General features: G+C 29.2%; 1 protein-coding gene across 2 annotated transcripts in view; it reads left to right on the top strand.

Annotated features, from left to right (window-relative positions):
- LOC112687785 overlaps positions 1 to 21,343 on the top strand; it is a 33,104-nt gene extending 11,761 nt beyond the window's left edge. Inside the window, exon 5 of one of the 2 annotated variants that reach the window (XM_025560718.1) lies at positions 21,112 to 21,343. In XM_025560718.1, the coding sequence (XP_025416503.1) occupies positions 21,112 to 21,292 (181 nt within the window). In that variant the 3' untranslated portion in view covers positions 21,293 to 21,343. The remainder of the gene's footprint in view (positions 1 to 21,111) is intronic. The other variant, XM_025560719.1, reaches the window with a different exon arrangement.
- The last annotated feature ends 914 nt before the right edge of the window (positions 21,344 to 22,257 follow it).

The raw sequence follows: 22,257 nt of genomic DNA, 5'->3' as shown, positions 1-22,257 counted from the left end.
TACTATTGAACAGCATTTACTTATTATTAGTATATTATAAATACGTGACTATTTCATTGTTTTGAACATCGGACTGTATTACGAGCGTGACATGTGTGAGAAAAAAATTTAACGATCGTGGTTTACAATCGTTTTCGATTTAAATCTAGACCATAGTCGTCTAACCCGTGATATGATGTTTATTTTATAATATATTGGTCTTGGGATGTTTCACATCATTTTTTTTTCCTTTTTTTATTTATTTTAAATATATTCAATCTGTTTACAAAATAAAAACAATGAGTAATAAGGATGACTTTAAGGATAATTTACAAACATGAGTCACGTGAAGAGGATCATTAACAGAACCTCAGAAATTTTTTTTTTTTTGCTATTTTAAGAGATTCTAGACCCGTTTCTTTTTAATCGACAAGAAATTTGTGATAACGCAAAAGAGGACATGTTTCGAATGAGGGGGTTTATGTGATTTATTAATTTTAAATGGAAACTTTTGTAATGGCTTTTTGCAAGCTCATTCACTGTTTGTATTTCTAGATCATTACGGAGGGCTGCATTTGTTATGTACTATGGAGGTGATAAGTCATAGGGTAATTGATTGAAAGACTTAAATAGGGTGAATGTTTGCGGGTTTAGCTGGGACCCAAATTTGGATACCATATGGCCATACTGGCCTGATAATTAATTTTTATAGGAGTAATTTGTTTTTGAGACTCAAGTTTGATTTTAATAGAGGTCTACGTAGATGGAGACGAGAGTTTAGTTGTTTTCGTTTTTGCTTGGTGTGGTTTGACCAGGTCAACCTTTTACCCAGAGTTATACCTAGTTGTTTGGTTGACTGGTGAAATGGAATTAGTTTGTTATTGATTTTTAGTGGGGGACATTCTCTTTTGTTTATTGAAAAATTCACTTCAGTTGTTTTTTCGTCATTGATTTTAATTTTCCAGTTTTTGGCCAAGATTCTATTTTATTTAGATGTGAATGAAAATCTTGAGATGCGATATTAGAAATATTATTTGACGAAAGTATTGCTGTGTCATCAGTAAATGAGATGAGAAGAATTTGGTTTGTTGTAGATATATCAGCGGTGAAAATATTATAGAGTATATGTGAAAGGTTAGGTTAAAACTCCAGTTTTAATATTATGAACAGTTGAATAACTATTTTTTGACGAATGGAAAATTACCGATTTTCACATCAATTAGTAAAACCATTAATAACTAGTACGACTTGTAAGAAAAAATCTATACTGATCATACAAAACTATAAAAGTGTGTTTATACATATATATATAAAGATTTATTCCGTCTAGACTATCTTACTTTTACACTTATATACGTGTAGAAAACGAAGCACACAATAATTACTGCTCGCTCAAACCCATACTTCCTAAAATGTTCCAGGACGCAACTGCTTTAGACGTGCAGTTTACTTTTTACTTTTACTTTTTATGACACGTGACGTGAAACAGAGTCAAGATTGGATATTTATTTATTTTTTTTTATTGTCATTCGTAAACGAAGCGCCGCCAATGTACGGAAACAACAGACAGAATTTCATAAAAAGACCCAATTTCGTACGTTCTGTATTAGATTTTTAATAAGCGCTGAAGAAATGTTCACTGGTCTACGATTTGGGATGTCATTTATTTTTTTTTGCTCTCCAAAAACGCTATTCTATTAGAGCGTCGATGACGTATCATGTTTGTTGTTTATGATTTCACGTGCATATAATTGGTTATTTTTGTAAATTGTATTGTAGTTCTTAAAATAATAATTTCATCTCTATCTTTATCAAATCTTTTTTTTTCAACGATTTTTCTTCTGAATTTAGCCAAAAATACTTTTTCACTAATAAGTTATAAATACCCATTAAAACTATAATGATTTTGTGTGAAATACCTCAAGCAAAATTTTAGTTTATTATTTCATCGCAGACACATAAACATCCTACACGTTCTGCGCTTGCATATTTCATCTGCGATTAAACTCCATAATAAAGATGAAAAAAATAATAAAAAAATAATTATTGGAATTTAGATCACTAAAATATACTAATAGCATATGTGATTGCTGTTTATCAAAATTAATTTGTATTTAATTGAATCCGTAAAGTTTAATTTTTTCTTAAATGATTTATGTGATTTCATTATACCCGAATTTCTATTTCAAATTTTATCCATTGTTCCTTAATAAATTTTCTGATAAAATGAAGAGTTCAAAATAAAATGGTTTAAATTTACCATACTAACCACTAATTGGATGTAGTAGTTCTTATTAGTCTTTACAGTACATACTATTTTCACCGAAAATCATGTATTATACACTTTTTGTTGAGCAGTCTGTCAGAAATAATGGTAAAAATTTCCTCAGCCTTGACTTTAAAAATTTCTTCTATTCATTTCGTCTAAGAGTTCAATAGTTATACTTTAAGCTCTACATCTTATTTAAAAATAAATTCTATTACAATACTAACGTATCAATAGTTTTCTTTTTATTATATTCATTTAAATATGATGGGAACTTAAATTTGCATGACTGCTGTTTATAATGCTATTAAATGAATAAATGACAAAACTCAAAAATGTTACTGAAACCATGTACGGATTGTTTAATAAAAAAAAATAATACACGATGAATAGATTTATTTTCTTTAAATGTACTTATAAGACGGCGCTTTGTATAGGCAATATTAGAGTATTTTTGTATTTATGCTTTTTAGTAGTATCATTGAATAATCAGTACATTATTATTAATTATTAGAACGTTACATTAACATTAAATATTTTTTTCTAAAGTACTAAATTATGCACATTATAATATATGTATAAATTGTTAACAGAAAAAATTTAATAATATAATTGTCATCAATATTCGAGGAAATAGTTGATTATGTTGCACATAAAACTTTAAAACCTATATAGAAATATAGTGCTTCCAAATCTCTTAAATAATTAATTATTAATATAAGGCCAAACAACTAAGGATTTTCAATCCTTATAACAAAAAATTACTTGTTTCGAACATTATTTACGAGTTTTATTTTCTTGCGTTTGCACATTGAAAAACTGCAAAGAAAGCTAAAAAATTACCAGTATAAAGTACCATTGATATGTGAAACTTCCAACTTATCAAGTATCTGCACAAAACTCTTTATTTAGACATTGATGTAGACTTTTTGAAAGTTAAATTACAGAAAAATGATTAACACATACCCTATTTTCCTTCTACACGTTTATGTTGTATGATGTAACATAAGGTACAAAATTAGAAAAGTAGATTTGACCACAGATACAGTGTTTGTCCTCCATCACTTATATAAATCCACAAACAAAACAAAAAAATATTAAGGATACAGTACTTTTAACCAATTTTTAACTTTGAGAGTATCAAAAACGACTAATTTTTATAGTTATGTATTATGTATTAGTCTTTACTTCAATACGTGACTTAGTCACGTCAGAAATATTTAATTTTTCTTCAGTTTCGATGTGTAAATTCATTAAATACACATTTTCAGTATCTAATATCGTAATAATTTAAAATCAATTTTTTTTTGTTTAATTGAGGAGTTTATTTTACTCTACTAGAAAAAGGCCATTACATAGAAGTTATGTATAATCTATATATTAGTTTGAATAATACATTTCTCATTTTCGTAGTGTAAGAAATAAATGATAATTTATAGTTAAAATTTTTAATTTGTACATCATACAATGACTTCCAAGTACATGCTCAACTCTTGCAAAATTCAATTCACAAGATCTGTAGATACTGTTCATATTATACACATACTATTGTATACTATACATTTATATCTTTGGTCAATTTTTTTTTGATTTTCAAAGAGAAAATAGAAAATAATATTTTGAAAACACCACAATAAGTAAAATGTATAAAATCAATAAAATAGTTAAATTATTATTACATCTTCATAAATTAATGTATACGATTAATTATCAATACTATTTTAACATTATAATTTATTTGAAAAAATTATTATTTATATTTGTTTTGTTACATTTGATCGTTGATTAATTACCAATTACTTCAGAGTAAAATGTTAATTTGAAACAAGACTTTCAATTATTTCTTTGAAAGTATATTTTTAAATAAAGACTCTATTCGTGAAATATATGATAAAGTTCAAACACGCATAGTATACTAATAATTTTAAAAGCGTTATTACTTCATTTCATCTTAACACTTTTTTATTTCTCCGTTTTGTATCTCGTTTAACGACTTTTAAATAAAAGGACTACATTTAATATAAAAATCCCTCTGAAGAATGCATTTAATTAACCAAAGGCTTAAGTTTCAATGAACAATTTGGGTTTGAATTTAATTAAAGCAGTTATAATCCAAGAAAAAATGAACTCTAAAAAATACTATTTCAACCAAAATTAAAAAATAATTTTAATATTACTGCATTAGTTTTTTTTTGTTTTTTGTTTTCCCAATAAAATTTACCACGATTTTCTTAAAAAATTAATAACAACCAAATGCAAATATTATGAATTTATTAACAGTATCTGAAATCAACATCTATTTATTACGTATTTATAGGTACGTAAAATCTATTATTTAATACGTATCTATAGGTGCGTACTAAAATATTATATTTTATTGGATCATATAGAAATCATTTAGTACATTTCAATTACAATACTAACTTCCATATACGTCATTGAAAGCAAAGTAGGGAAAATTTTCACCAAATATTTTATTAGGGAAGCAAAAGTGTTTTATTGTTCCCTTTGTCCTAAATCTTAACTCAAATACTTAATGCGAAAGAAAAATCAAATCAGCCATCAATTCAGTTTTATAAACTATGAAACTGATGATATTTAATATTTTATATTTCAGTATAAAGTTCAGATAGTTACATAGCATGTAACTATCTACATTAATTATATTAACTATATACTTTGTGTACGTCAAAAAAATATTACAGTCATAAGTCTATAATTTATATATATATATATATATATTATATATTAAATACTCAATGGCATTTTGAAAATAACAGCTCGATAGACGATAGTACAAAATTATTACTGTCCGCAAAATAAACAAGATGCTATGAATTTATAAGTTTGCTAAACGCAGGCTCTAGAGTCCGTCACTATATTTTGAACTAAACTTTTTGGTTTGAAAAAAAAAATTACTCCTTTCCTTATAATTTCCACAAAATCTATGTGACTGACAGTAGTGACATACTACTGTATTTTCACTGAAAAATAAATAAAATATAAATAAATAAATAAAGACCAATACGTTTTTTCGTGTATATAATACACTCTACATCGAAAACATGTCTTGGCCATTTTTGACGAGGGTTAGGGAATCACTATATCAAAATATTTTTATGATTTACGTGGGACGTGCCGCCGCTGCCACCGCCTAATTCAGATGTTTCGACTTGAACGTGCTGATGTTTATGATATTACGTACAAACGCTATGAGACACACTACTGTCTTATGTATGTATATTATATACATATATATTATATATATACGCGTGTGTGAATGCGTGTGTACATAATGTAGTCAAATGCGCACGAATCGACCCGTGAGACAGTTTTGATGAATAGACGGGGCCCGTTCGCTTCATTCGGGTTGGCGTGCATGATTTACGGGGTACGAGATCATCCGTCACCGGTTATTTCGTTTAGAAATGTTTACAATTAGAATCTAATTTTTCCATCGTGGTGCAAAATTTCTTTCGCGTTTGATAATAAACGCAAACGGCATCGCGTGGCGACGGTGTAACAATGCTTTGCGAAAATACGACCGCGTGCTATACGCACGCACACTGTAGTAACGAACAGCGTCGTGTGGCGAGTTGATTTAACCGTCGGCGGCCCGCGTATGACGTTATGTTATGGTTGAGTTCCCGTTGATGGCAACAATAGTGTAAGTATTAAAAGCGTTTCACCGCTGTCGTAAAAATCGGACAAAAGGAGACGTCTTCGTGCGTCATCCCGCGCACCCGTTGCACCGTAAACATATTATGAGTCTGTGTGTGTGTGTGTGTGTTTGTGTGTGGGTGTGTTTGTGTGTGGGTGGGTGTGTGTGTGTATGTGTGGGTGGGTGTGCGCGTGTTCATCGTGCACGTTGTACACGTGTTACGTTGATATCATCTCATTGCGATCATACATGTACGAGCGTCACTGGAAATTGAAGACGATACAGCACACGCGCGCGCTAACGTGCTGGACGGTAATACGCGAGTCGTCCGGATCGTGTTTGCTCTGAAAATGTATAGATCATCGTGCGTCGATGTCGCCGACAATGAATTACGATTCCGCCGAAACGCAATATTTATTATTCAAAATTGTGTTTATTTCTAATGTAATAACGAGCAATACATTATCGTATAATATAAAATCGATTAATACAATACCGAGCTTTACTTTATCGTATAACTAGCTGAATTACCCGTCGTTGCCGGGTTTAAGTATATAAATGTATGTAACCTGCCAAGATTAAATTTTGTTAAATCTATTGAAATTTAAATTAAGATTTTTGAAATAATATTTTATACATATTAATTTAGTTTTTAAGAAATTTTAGCACTAAAGGTTCAAAATAAATGTTTTACTAATAGTTTTTCAATATGTTATCTACAAAAATTCTTTGTAGACAATGTTCTTCACTGATCTATTAGGCGACAAAATCACCAAGCTACTGGGTGAGCTTACGCGTGAGCAAGCTACGTAGAACTGCCCATGTGAAAAACAGTTTTCTCGCAAATCTATTCCTGCAAATTTAAGAGTTTGGCCTTGAGACTTGTTTATAGTCATTGCAAAACAGACTTTCAGGGGAAACTGTAATCGTTTAAATTCGAACGGATGATCATTCTAAATTAAAAGGATTCGTGGTACAAACACAGTTTCCCCTTTTGCACACCTGTTAAAATTGTGGCTTCTACTATATTGCGATGTAAAGCTTTGACTTTAAGCCTGGTCCCATTGCACAGTTTAGGCGGTTTCAAATTTCGCAACAACATAATAGGTGTGCCCACACGCAGAATAAGTCTATGATATGGCATGCCCGGTGGTTTCAGTGAATTTAAAAATTCAACCGGATAATTAGTTGCATCGTCCATGTTGACCACTGTATCTATAGAAGTATATACTTTTTCTTCCCCTTCAAAAGACATCAGCAGTGTATCATTGATAGCCGCCGCTTGGTCATTTTTTGGAGTGAGTATAGCACGTTCACACAACCATTCCATAGGCTTATCATGAATATGAGCAATATCTGGATAAATTTTTGATATTAAATCCTGAACCGTAGTTACAACTGTACACCAATTTTCTGGGATAGTTATCATTTCATCAAACGATGGATAATCACCATTGCCAATTTCAAGTAAAAGATCTGAAAATCCACCAGCAAACTTTTCCTCTCCCAAGTGTACCCTCATATTTTTTTGACAGTTTGAGTATATTAATCTTAGGCCATAAAGTAGATCTTTTAAGACATGAATTGACTTCATCAGTTCTGGTCCCTTTTGGTACTACTGGTAGAGTCTGCCTAAAGTCTCCAGCCAGTAAAACCGTTACACCACCCATTAACCTTTTAAATCTAGCCCTTCGTTTTCGACAGGACGAAATAGATTGATCTGTTTCACTTGATTAGGATAGTGAAATATTTGCAGAAATGTTACTGTGTACTGAAGATGCAATAGGTGAATGTTCGCGTTCATCGACCAGTTTTTCTATACGACTCTGAGTATTGTTTTCTGTCGCAGTAAGAAGATAAGCATCAAGATGTCCATTGGGCAAATCTTGTCCAAATCGTAAAAGCTTTACTGGACAATCATTAGATCCGGACTCCGTGTATAAGATACCATTTCGATAAACTTTAAAATTAAATAGAAATATACATCCCGCTGCTATAAACTCACAAAGCCCACCATAAGTTTCATTTTTTATCATATCAGCATAATATTCATTGGCCGTTGAGTAAATATCACCATTTCTATTGTGAGACATAAATGAAAACTTGGTCCAGTCATTCATCACATGTCCAACAATTAGTGATCGCACCTCCATCGCATTGTCTTGTGTTCCGTGTATTAAAAAAGAAAGAGCTCGGAATAAACAGACACCATCGCCAACAATGGGGACAACAGTATGTTGTTCAAGTTCTCCATTAACTAAAAGACTTTTTTTAGCCATTTCTTAGGTAATTAAATTAAACAACGTTAAATTAATCCTCCTAACAACAAAAACCGAACACGGAAAAATCTAAAAAACTAATCCGGCAATAAGCTGTTTTATATTACACTTGTATACCGAAACCGTTTACTAGTCCTTTATCGAACGCTGGGCTATCGCTACGACAACGACAATGACAAAGCGGCCAAGTACATATAATTTACAGCACGTAGGCATACATTTTATATAAGCAAACGTTTTCGTCACGCGCAGCTATAAATATAATATGTAGGATAATCACAATAAACGACAACGGTGCTACCGCGGCTCTATCCGCCGACAACGCGTTAACGCCGACAATGCCGTACAAATCAATATATTTATACATAAAATAAACATATACATTTGTAAAATTCTTTTACCGATTTCAACCCTTTAAATTCAAAATTTCGAAAAATCCTTTCTTAGCGCACGTCTACATCATAATAGCTATATGTATGCCAAATTTCAGCCAGATCCGTCCAATGGTTTGAGCTGTGCGTTGATAGCAGTCTATCAGCTTACTGTTTTATATATACAGATACAATATCGAATACTATAATATCGAGCATTACTTTACCGTCTGATACTTTCTTGTATAAATATATTATTCAATATTATATTATTCGATATTATATTAGTAAAAAAGTTCTCCGTCAAGTTTTTATCTAGTTACAGATATTTATTATTCCAAAATGTGTTTTTTACCCCTCTATCCTTCATCATACACACACACAAACACAGACACACATACATCCGTTGTACACAGTCGGTCGGAGCTGCGCACAAAAGATAATAATATTTGCAGACAACAACATCGGCGGACTAATAATAGTGTGACAAAGCTATTAGCCGAGTGAGAGAATTGATGAAAAATACAGTGAAAACATTTCTCGCGAAACCGAATTCCACTACACCTCCGCACGAAATCATAATAATAACAATGAAACTAAACGCGCACTTGTGAGAACGTGTGCGTGCTTACGTGTTCGTATGGGTGTGTATGTGTGTGTGTGCGTATGCGGCATCTTAAGCGCTTGCTCCTTGTCTAGTGTGTTTGCTCGTATACAAATTTCGAATTACCTAACGCACCGAAAATATAATTTCACATTAGATGTAGTATATATATATGTAGTGCAGCGAAAACTCCATTAGCATCATCACGAAGCGCCAATCCGACGTTTGAAAACCACCGATTGTGATTTCGTAAAATTGTGCGCAATCACTGTAAGTGAAAAATAAATGCCCTGTGGTCACGTAATTGTCGAGAGCGAATAATGTATTTCTTCGGCTTAGGTTATTCTTATATTGTTTTCATTGTTATGTAGTTTTCATCATTTTCCCATATCGAACGGCATAAATACACGCATACAGCTAGATTTATGAGAAAGCAAAAAAATGTCCATCACTGTACACCCCCTCACTCATAGGCACAATTAGGGTAAAAAATCTGGGGGGGCTACAGCCCTCCTACTAAAACTTAAAATAACCTGTAGATTACCCCTACTCTTATATACCATGTTTATAAAATTCTTCTAAGCCAAGTTGGATTTACTGTAATGTGTCTTTTTTGTATGTGACACTTGTGAGTTAAGTATGCTGTATGCAGTATGCCATGTATGACATGGAATATTTATGGGGGGGGCCAAATATTGGTCCGGATCTAAACTCCCTTAGCCCCTCTAGTTACGCCTATGCCCTCACCCCAACCTTAACTCATTATAACCAAAATCTATAAGTTATTAAATTATTTCAGTTGAATATTTTTTCACATTTCTTCTTCCAAGTCCATCTTCCAAAAACGGAGGAACCCTTCACTTGACATTGGCAACAATCCCTTTCCAGCACTCGTGATTTTCTGCCAACCTAATGGCATCCTTCCGGGGATAGCCAGTGAAGGTCTTGATATGGTCTATTGTGTTCTTCCGTATTTTCCTTTCACCTCAATCTTTCCTTCGAACAACTTATCAACTTCTCTAGGTTTAATCCATCTTTTCTTATAATATAGTCAAAAACCCTTGTTATATCATCTTTACATATCACTTCCAGTCTTATTTTCATTATTGGCATGTCCAGATTAGGTTAGATATTAGTCCTGTTTTCCGTTCAAAAGATTCTCGACATTAGTCTATTAGTCCACACATCTCAAATGCATTTTTTTCACACAGATGATAATAAATTACTAAACATCAATGTTGACAGATTTGAAGAATAATATTTATTTAATTGTTATGTATGTCAAATTTTCTGATTAAAAAAAATATACGAATAGTAAGAAGTATGAAATATTTTAGTAATAAAATAATATCTATTGGTATTGTTTTCTAATTAATTTTTAAATAGATGTAATATGTAATATGTAAAAGTATCGTTGACATCTTCGTAAATTAATATTAGAAATAATATTAAAAATCGTATTGATTTTTCGATTTGTTTAATTTAATACCTTAAAATAAATCCAAAATCAAAAACAATATAAATCATTGGTAACTAATATTTAAGGGGTGTAAAAATATTTTTTATATATTGAATTATATGAAATGAAAAATATTATATTGTTTAATTATTTTCAAAAAGTGTGGTTATCTATAGGTTTTAAAAAACCAATAAATTTCAATATCAATATAAACACATCCACATTTTAAAATATAAACTATTATTGTTATAATGATTATTTTACTGTATGATTAATTTTTTTATCTCGTCAAATACTGTGCTAAATATTCTTGACTATAAATTTTTATAACTCGTACAATGGTAATATCATAAAAACGATGATCACATTGTGGCTAAAGAGATCCTTTTTGATTTTATCCCTACTCATATTATTATTATTATTATTTCTATTACGACGGAGGTCAAGAATAATGGGATAAACTGAAAATAGGCTACCATTGGTTGAATTGACATTATTCGACAGGCGCTGGATATACCTAAACCAGCTCCACAATGGGCTGCTTTTGAAAGTATATTGTATGAAAGGCAATTTTTCAACCTATTAACAGAGTGCTTAAATGCAAACTTTTTTTACCGTCTTAGTAATCAATTCGAAGTTATACTTCAATACTCTGCTATTCGATGTTATATCATAACGACATATAATATATATAAATACATATATTTATTTTTATATTGATTTTATTCAAAAGATATAGACAAATTATTTATATATAATGTATATAATACTGCATATATAATATAATAATGTATATAATAATTTGTGATATAATTTTATTCGGTGATAAAAAAATACAACAACAATTATTTTATTAAGTACTTAATGATGAAAAATATTGCAATTTTATGAGATTATCAAAATCATACTTATATAAATAATAAACAACCAAGTGTATATACGAGTGGTACCTCCTTATATTTAATAAAAGAAAAATGCTAACAATTGTTCTACATTCATTCTAAAAACTTCTGTACACTATATACGTATCATATTATGTAGGTACTAACATACGTTTGTCAATAGATGTCAATGTTTGTTATAGAAATCGATCAAATACGATTTTAGATTAAACTTCCAAGCTAGAAATTATTGGTTGGTTTTATATTTAATATACTTTATAGATGTTTTTTTTAAAAAAAATAGTATTCCGAAATTTCGCATTTATTATTTTCTCAACAAACTAGAAATCAACGGATAGTGTTGAAGGTATCATACTTGATTTTTAAAATAATATTCGAAAAAATATTATGAAAAAATACTAAAATAAATGACAAATAATTGTTTTTGATTTCTAATTCAAAATATGATAACTAATACGAAATATTTCGATTGTATTAAAAAAAATGTAATATTATTATTAGAGTATTAATATTATAGTTTTTAATTAAAGTGCAGTTCTAAATATTACCAACATGTTACTTGCATAACGTACTTAATATTTATACTATTCTAACCGTTTTCTAAATATCGGTTTGGAACAATTGTTTAGAAACTTCATACTTGAAATACAATATTTTTGAATAATTATTTTGTAAGTATAACACTTACAAAATTGTTTTTCATCATTAATTTCTAGATTTTAAATTTTGAGCAACACAATTCTATTATGACCTATTGGTTTTATTTTCTTCCCTCGTGAACATTTTTTTTTATTGTAACAGGACACCAAGAGTTCTATGCAAACCTAGACTTTTGATAAAAAAATCTGACACGAATAAAAAAGTAATTTTGTAATTTAAAAAACAAGTTATTTCTATTAATTCTGGATTTTATCATTAATATATTTCCTATACACATCGTGACATGTCACACGAAACTTTTATCTCAATTAAATACAACGGACGATATTCCTACACCGCCTATGTAATGCACGCAATAACGTTATTTTCATCTGCCCCGCCCGACACCCTCGATAAACTCTTTTTGTTGCTAACGCTTCCCAGCTGACCGGACGAGTAGTTTATTCATACGCGACGATACAGCCCAAAAGTAAAACATATAATATATACAACACTTTCGACCTTTACGGGCTTTACGTAAAACATAAGATGCTTTCATATGATATTTGTATGGAAATCGTGGTGCGAAGTGCGAACGAGCCCATACGTGTTTTCTCAAAAAATATCTGTTGGGTAGAGTTCGATAATTGACGAGAATAGTCTCAACTTTTTAAAATATTCGAGGCGGACAGGTACGAGTACAGGTGCGTCTTGTTATCTATCATAAGTATTGTCTCGAATATTCTAGAACTGACCTATCGTTCTACCTGCCTTCTAACCTGGTAGCGACCGGCTATAAATTCACGCCGTCATCACTAGGTACAGTTTATTTTCATCCGTTGTGCAATTATATTATTACTGTTGTGTTCGGTTTTTTTATTTGTATACATTGGTTGTTGCCGCGTAAGTAACATTTGTTAGTAATTTTTATATACGTTGATTGTTGTCACGTTTTGATTATAATAAAGGTTTTATAATTTAATTCAGTCCACTTTTTGTTCTTGATATTTTATATCCGGCACCAGTTGAAGCGTGGTCACCCCGACCAATTTTGAATTCGGGACCTCACTCAAACAATATCAAAAACAGCACTTTTTCAATACAAGTTCGTTGGTCGAACACCGCGGTACTCGTAGAAACGTTGTAAATCTTTACGCAGTAGCCCCGAGCTACACGTGTCGTATAGAAACTAGTATTTACCCGACCCTTTCAAGGAACGACTGATGGAAGACGGATTATTACGGACGACCTGTCCCACCACATAATTATGACCGTAATAATATCATCGTAAATCGATCAATTCCTAATTCGATCACAATTTCCCCTTCGATTCACCGGTCTGTGAATTCGACAACGATATTGTGACGTAACCCCGTCCAACCATGTGTTTTCGTAATCTTTTGAACGATCCATCCGTTTGTTAGATAACCGTTTAATCATATTTTATGAACATATCTCCGTCATCACTATGCACCGACTATGCACCACCCCTATATCTCAGTGTTATTTCAGTCATATCTCTACAACGGAGAGGTGTTGCAATTTATCTTATGGGTTTATTAACAATTAATGAAAAGTAAAGGAGCGTTCAGGCATTACATCACCACTCACCGACGGCTGATGTCGAATATTATTTTCTTGCGCCAATCGCTTCACCTGTATATTTTATACGCCCCTACAATTAATTTGGAAAACAATTATAACATATAGAATTAAACCGGTACACCTCCTCTTATACATCCATCTTGTTTATATTATTTAAAATAGTGATAAACTAAATTATTTAAATTCCACATTATTTAATTTCCACATAAAAACAATTAATGTACAATGTATATTTCTTTAAGTAGAGTGCTAATGAGTTGAAACATCTCTTTGCAAAAACCATTACCACATTTCCAGAAATGTTAACAATTAAACGTAACATATCAATAGAGTAGCTTATATATTATAATAAATTAAATAATTAAACAGTTCTATACATTGATATTTTCATTAATGTTACTTAAGGACTTTCGGCAAAATTGGCCATTAGTTAGGGAAATCAAATTTTACTCAGGTGTTAAACTATATAAGTATATTAAAAAATGTATAACATTTTATTTTTATCTCTAATAATAGTTAGTGTTAAATTTAAAACTAAAAGAATTTGCGGCTCAATAGATTTTTTATTTAAGTTGAAGCGTTGATTATAGCCATCTGTAATTATTATTCTTTTTTCTCGACTTTGATATTAACTTTATATTAAACTTTTGCTTTTTCGTTTTGACGATTTTATACTAGACTTATTATCTCATTACTTTTTGTCTTTCTTCATTGGCATTTTATAGACAATTTACTACAATTTACCACTGCCACAATAACCGCTTGTCACCATCGATTCTTTTCCTTTGCCAGTTCTACTTCACTCTCAATTTCTAGTTCTTCTAGGTTCTTTACCACTCTATATTTTCCTCTTTCTCAAGAATATCCTCTAGGCTTTCTTGTGCTTCGATTCTATTCTGTAATCCGACCAATTATTCTTCCTGATTTCCACACGAATTGCTTTTCTATACAAGTCATTGATCTCCTGATTTTTTCCTAACTTCATATTTTCAGTTGTTAATAGGGACATGTGTATTTTAAAAACAATTCTCTCCGAAAATGAATTCAAAATAAAATGTATTGCATACGATCATTATTTAATTATATCCCCAATACACGAATCGAATTGTATTTTATTTTATTACATTATACACATGAATATTGTTTTATCACTTGAGATGTTGACATGTGCCACTCAAAGAGATGCTATCAACATTTTCGCATTTTTTGTTATCACAACTGTGTGTTTCGGCAAGACTTTTATCCTATCAGAAATGTTATTTTTTCGAATTTATTCACTATTTTTTTTCCTTTTTTGCAATATTAAAATTATCGCCGAATATTCAGTTTGCAATAGCACTTGACAACCTCTATAGAGTGTAGCTGACAGCATATCGAGATCAATAGAGATTATTTATCTTCCAATTTAAACTTTATGCATTTATATCGATCCTCGATTATGAGTTCAAATATATATATAATATACATGAAGTAAGTATGCGATATTCATATAATATACCTTTCACGTAGTCTCTTTAACTTCCAAGTTTATAGTTTTGACGATAGTCTCATTCAACAAAACAAAAATATATTATTATTAGTTTGAATATATTCTTTCGAACAATGCACTTACCTGTCAACAAAAGATTTTTAGAAAAAACAATGATATCTCGTTCACTTTAATCGAGTCTGCTTATCACAATAACATGAACATCCAACAAAAAATGATATTATTATGTATATCATATCAAAAATAATAGATTTTTTAACGAGCGTCTAGAGACAACGCCTCTTATCTGCACTATTATTATCAGTATTATACTATCACTACAGTTGCCTTATCACATAATCGGTTGATTACATTTAAATATTATATTTAAACAAACAGCTATAGTATTGTATTACTTGATAATTATATTAATTGTAATATATTAATTATTTAGTATAATTAATTTATATAGTACAAACTACAATGTCATAAAGTGAAGAATTAGAAATGTTATATATATCTTTCCTTGTTGTAATATTTTTTTTTTCCAATACTATAATCAGTTTAATTTCGTAACTGATCAATTATTACATTTGGCGGGATTTCACTTTCAATTTTACCTATAATTATAATAAAAAGTACATATTATATAGGTATTTTTTCAAAATATAATTTAGTACTTTAGTTTCTCAAGTAATTGAATATAATACTTACAAGATTCACTCTACAGTACATTTTAATTAAATATAGATATCTTACATCTTTACATCTTTCGTAGTCTTATGAAAAATATTTTTATTTTGTATTCAAATACTATTAGACTATTAGAATATAATATTTTTTGCCCCGCTAATATTTGTCAGTTTTGGATTGGGTGGTAATGAGTATATGAGAGAATATGTATTCAAATAATTTAAAAATAAGACTGGTTTTACATATTATTATGAATTTTTTAAATCATTACCTTGAAGAGAATAAAATTTTAAATTTATTACTTCTAATTCTTCACTTGATGACAATATAGTTTGTACTCTATAAATTAATAATACTAAATAATTAATATATTACAATTAATATAATTATTAAATAATATAATATTTAAATGTAATCAACCGATTACGTGATAAAGCAACTGTAGTGATAATGTAATACTGATAATAATAGTGCAGATAAGAGGCGCTGTCTCTAGACGCTTTTGATTTTTTACGCAATAGTTCAGTGTAATGTTTAGTCCACGAAATGCCAAATTATTTGTATCGTGTCATATAAAAACAAAAAAACCGTCCATATAACAAATAAATATGTGTTTGTTTTTACAATAACTTATCGTTTATAATTTTTCTGATTATACAATTTTTGTACTATGTTAGCATAACAGCCGGTAAACATATAATACGTTATATACTATATAAATGGCATTTAATAATTGATATATTAACAAAAAAATCCGTACCTATATTATTTTTATCGGTAAGATTTCACAGTATTATGTGTAGAAATAATGTCCCAATGAAAACTGTGAAAAAACTTTATTTTAAACTAAACTGTATAATATATGAGAGTTTTGATGGGCACATAATGGCAATATATTCCACGAATGAATGAAGTTATTTAAACAAATTTAAACAAATATTATATCTAGTTGAAATAATCAAAACGGTGTAACAAAATAATTGTTTTTGTGGACCGGTGATTTTGAACATAGCACGACACATATTTTCACAAATACCTTACGCTTCGTATGGATGGCATTTATTAAAATTATGCTATTTTACCGACTACCATAAAAATCAATTATACTGGTGTTATATTATCTATACATATACGACTGTGATGTAAATTTTTTGTGTAAGGAATAATAGGTCTCTGTAGTATGAATGTTATGAATAGCGTAAGATAAATAATATGATAGCAATTAATTTTAGAATAAACACAGTGTTATAACTTTATTACTTAAAGCCGCGTCTGTTGAATAATTCGTTTGCATACAAAAATATATTTAATTATTTATCTGCATGCCATTCTTAAATGGTATAGTACAGTTCAGGCCATATTTTTATGTACACCCCGACACACAATGTGCACCACGAATGTACAAGTATGCACTACGGTTTTTTTAACGTATGTGCACTACGGTCTACAAAACAAAAATTAAATAATAAGCCAACTACTAGGAAATATGAGTATTATTGAATTTTTTTAAAATGTAATGCATATATATATTATGTATGTAATATATTCCTTTTTCCAGTGTTGGGCATAATCGATTAATATACGATTAAATTACGTAATCGAATATGATTAATTTATTAAACTACATTAGTTTTTAATCTTTTAATCATTTTTTCAAAGTAATCAATAATCAAGATTACATTTTCGTAATCGTTAATCATTATCGCAAAATTTATCGCATAACTACAATATTTTGGACGCATGTAAATTCCACTGATTGCTACCTTTTTTCATATAAATTCCATAGTTACGTTTTTATTTTACCTAAAAAAAAATGTAAATTTCACCGATATGTTTTTTTGTAAAAAAAAATTATCGGTGGAATTTCCATATAATAAATCCAACCCTAAAATTTTTATTTCAAAATATATTTGTTATTCAATCCAAAATCGTTATTGAAACATCATTAATCATTAATTGTTAAAAAATAGTCATGATTACAAATTAACATATTTTGTAATCGTAATCAATACTACGATTACATTATGAATTTAATCATTTAAAATAATTCTTTATTGTGATTATTGATTACATTAATTTATATTATGATTAACAACTAAACATTTTAATCATAATTTTTAATCATCAATCAGATTACGATTTGTCCAACACTGCCTTTTTCTAAGACAGTAGCGAGACTAAATTTTCATTTAAAGCAGTAAAATCAAGTGTGCAGTCCGAAATCGTACAAATAATAGGGCCTGGCATAGTTTCATTATTTGCCCCGTCAAGAAGAATAACGATTTGCATGCCTACAGAGATAATAAAAACTACGTCGCCATTATCTGATGCAAACATTTCATTTAAAACGAAAAACAATAGTGTTTACTTTTTATAATATCTACGCTTCTTGCTTGTATACATTTTAAAATAAGGATTATTCACTAAGCTGATTTTTATGAGCATTTTTAAGTATAGCAATGTTGTTTCAAAAACTTGTAGTAAAATGATAATAACATGTAATTTGAAGTCTAAAAAATTATAGCTGAAAAAAATATATTAAAAATAAAATAAGCCGGCGAAATAGTTTACATTCTAAAAATTCCGTCTCAACAAACTTTAAGATGATTTTTAAACCATTATATATATATATATATCATTTTTACGTAAAGGAATTATTGTTTTTTTAGAAATATACCACTGTGGAACTAATTAAAAAAAAAAAAATTAAACCCTATATAAACAAAACAAATATTTTATCCAACACTAATATATCTATTAAAAACTTATTAATATTTTCAAAATAAAACTAAACAAACATTTTTTTTTATATAAATAACCATTCATTTTCAACTTTATCAGTATTAATTTATTTAAAAAAAATCCTTAAACAACATAGCACTTTTGCACGGAAACACAAAAATGTAATATTAATTAGTCAACCATAGACCAATATAATGAAACTAAATTTTTATATTTATGAATTTGATTTTGTAATTTAAAGTAAACTACAAATAAGTAACATTTTATAGAAAGATTATATGTATTATAGGTATTTATAATTACTATATCAATTCATACACATGGGGTGTTAATTATTAATTATTGTTTGTATATTATATAATATTGTGTAATGTTTGTGTGGATGCTGTGGTTCATAATTTTTTAACTCTCCATATTATGCAGTTTTAAGATGATAAAAATAGAATCTATTACACGACTCGCTACAATTCTACGCCACATAACTAAAATACATTCTCTATTTCAGTATAATTACATAAATAACTCTTTGAATTTATATACTATACAATTCATACTAAATAAGTTTTCGTGGACATTAGTTCTTAGACGATACAAATAAATTATTTATTTCTTGAACATTTTGCGATTCTATTATTTGACAATACTGCAGTGATTTCATAGATCGCAATTAATTATTCTCACATTAGACAAAATTATGATATTCGATTAGCATTTAATTACTGAATCTACAATTGAGGTGCCATCAAATTAAAAAAACTATTTTGCCCTGAGCCTCTAAACAAATTCTAAGAAATACCTACTGATGTCTCTAAAAGCGATGAAGTGATAGGAATATTCATACTATAAAAAAATTCACAAACATCATTTAAATTATCATCAACATGTTCTACATACACAGTTGAAGCAGTTGGAACTACTGGATGTAAAGTTTACACATAAACAAAAATTAAGACCAAAAATAAATCATCCCAAGTGACTCGTTAAGTTCTCTCGTTAGTTTAAAAAACAAATCTAACCCTATTAATATAGCAAAACAAATTTAAAACAGTTTATAAGAAACACAATAAAAGAACAATAACATAATTTTAATTTGAGTACCTGCACACATAGGAATAATCGGCAATAAAAGAGCCAGATAATAAAACCAAATTAGTAATCTGTTTACCGGACTCACAACACAACATTTTCACAAACACATATATAAGAAAACAGATTAAAGAAAATACTATCTCGCTCTGGTAAAATAAATAAAGTAAATGATGTAATCGAACAAACAAATTAAACCTAATTAAACAATCGGTAAAAAGATGAAAACGAAACCCAAATATTAGTATCATAAATAATTTAAAAAAAAACCTAAATTCAATCAGAATTGGTCACACAAGACATAATGGCTATTCGATACCCATATGTTAATCATGCGAAACCAAGCTCACAATCAAACGCATTTTTGAGGAATACAGAAAGTATGAAAGTAAAAATAAGTACTCAACATAAGCCATCTTATTGGAACAAGTCGAAGCCCAAACAGGGGCGGGTTTTATCACTAACCAAGGGAGGAGCTAATGGAGGTTTAAGAATTTAGTTAGTTGATTTTTTTAAATCTATATAAAATTTTAAATTACAGAATATGTTTTTGAGTCCCTCATAAGTAAGTCATTTTTTTCACAATAATGACAAAGTTTAAATAGTTATTATATTGGTATCAATTTTAATCTGAAACCATTTTAAAATATAGGTAAATACATATAATTAACAACAAAAGTGAGCTATTTATTTATAAAAAAATATATAACATAGGTACCATATTCATCAATGATTATTGACGATATTTTATTATAATTATTAATATATAATAAAACTTTGCTTTGTAAAATAGATAGCTTAGTCCCAAGGGGGAGGGGGCTAATACCCCCTTAGCCACCCCCTTAAACCCGCTCGTGAGCCCAAATCTAGATACAGAAAGTAACACAATAGAACTTTAAAATTAATAAAAACATTAAGCTTTATATAGCCAACAATTTTAGTTACCTACACAATAAACTAAATAATTTAAACTGTATTATTTTATTTAGGTTATTTTTCTTCAAATGTAATGCTAATGATCTAGCAATCGATGCAGTAATTAATAAAATTTCAAGTCCAAAAAGTATAAAAAAAAAACCTGATATCGTAATACTTTATTTTGTTAACGAAACCTTTCTTAGACTACTTTATGCTATTAGTAAGAAATCGCAACAAAAAAAAAAAAATTCAAAACTGATGACGTATAAAAAAAGACTACTCGAATAAAAACGAGTTTCGTGAAAACATTACGAATGGAGTCACCGATTTCACGAAATCGGCAATTCCACCCATTCGACGCAATGCATTACACAATAACAATATGTATAATATAAAATTTTATTAATTTTTTTTTCTTTTGTTTCGGGAACGTTTTCAGCGGGGACGTCCAGGATATTGGGCGGTCATTTGAAGAGCTCATCGGGAACGGCGGGTCGTCGTCAACAACAGAGCAGACGCAAGCAGACGGGCTGAAGTCCAAAAGGTACTTGCTATTGCCGGCCGTGGACAACATACTGTTGCGCAGGCAGTACCCTCATTTAGCGACAAATAAAATTTAATCTTATAATATATTTACATGCTTCGCCGACATATACATAATACGAACGTAATGGTTTTTTTTTTTTTTTTAAATAACGCAAACATTTATATTATATCTATGATAATGCGTCATGTATTTATCGTTGGTGTTAAAAATACGTCACGGCCCGTCCGGCGGTACCTACTATAATCACCTTAGAATAATAATAATAATAGTATTACACGTGTGTTGTGTTGTACCCGCGAACTTGTTTTAGCCGAAACAATAAATAACCGTACCTCGGCGGACGTGAACTGAAATAATAACCGATAAAATTAATAATAATATTGACAAAAAATATATCTTTTTATTATAAAATATATGACAATAATAAGTTTCTTAAATATTATTATCGTAATTACGGCATTATTTACGTCTATAATATATATGTTGGTTTAGCTTTGACTGCGTTGGAAATAAAATTAAAATATATTTAAAATAAAATTATACATCTTTAGGTAATAATAATACACTGTAGAAGTCTCCTCTATTATAACATAAAAATAAAGTTATTATAAGTGTAACATAAAATGAATGCGTTACTTTTTTATTTTTTTTTTTTTTTATTATTATATTGTTTGTAGGTTATCCTACAATAGTGTTATGAAAAGGTTTTTTAATACGTTTATAATTCGATATTATTTATTTTTAAGGTACTTCAACATTTTGTTAATACTAATTGTTTTAAAATTTACTGGAATACACATTTATCAACACAAAACCTTATAATATGTAACCTTAAAATATTTCACAGATAGGGTAGGAGGCAAGAGCGTATCCGGGAATTTTCTATGGAGGGGGGGTCCAACATTTTTATTTTATCTGTTATCTAATTATAATTATAGTTTAACTAAATACCAACAAATTACTGTTAATATACTATAGTTTATACATGATAGGTATACTATATAGTCTATAAATGTTTAATGAAGATAATGGGAAATT

Source organism: Sipha flava, unplaced genomic scaffold (genome assembly GCF_003268045.1).
Source record: "Sipha flava isolate LNK unplaced genomic scaffold, YSA_version1 361_pilon_pilon, whole genome shotgun sequence".
In the NCBI taxonomy this organism is placed as follows: Eukaryota; Metazoa; Arthropoda; class Insecta; order Hemiptera; family Aphididae; genus Sipha; species Sipha flava.
Note: the sequence above shows the minus strand (reverse complement) of the source record. Positions and strands in the feature narration are given on the sequence as shown.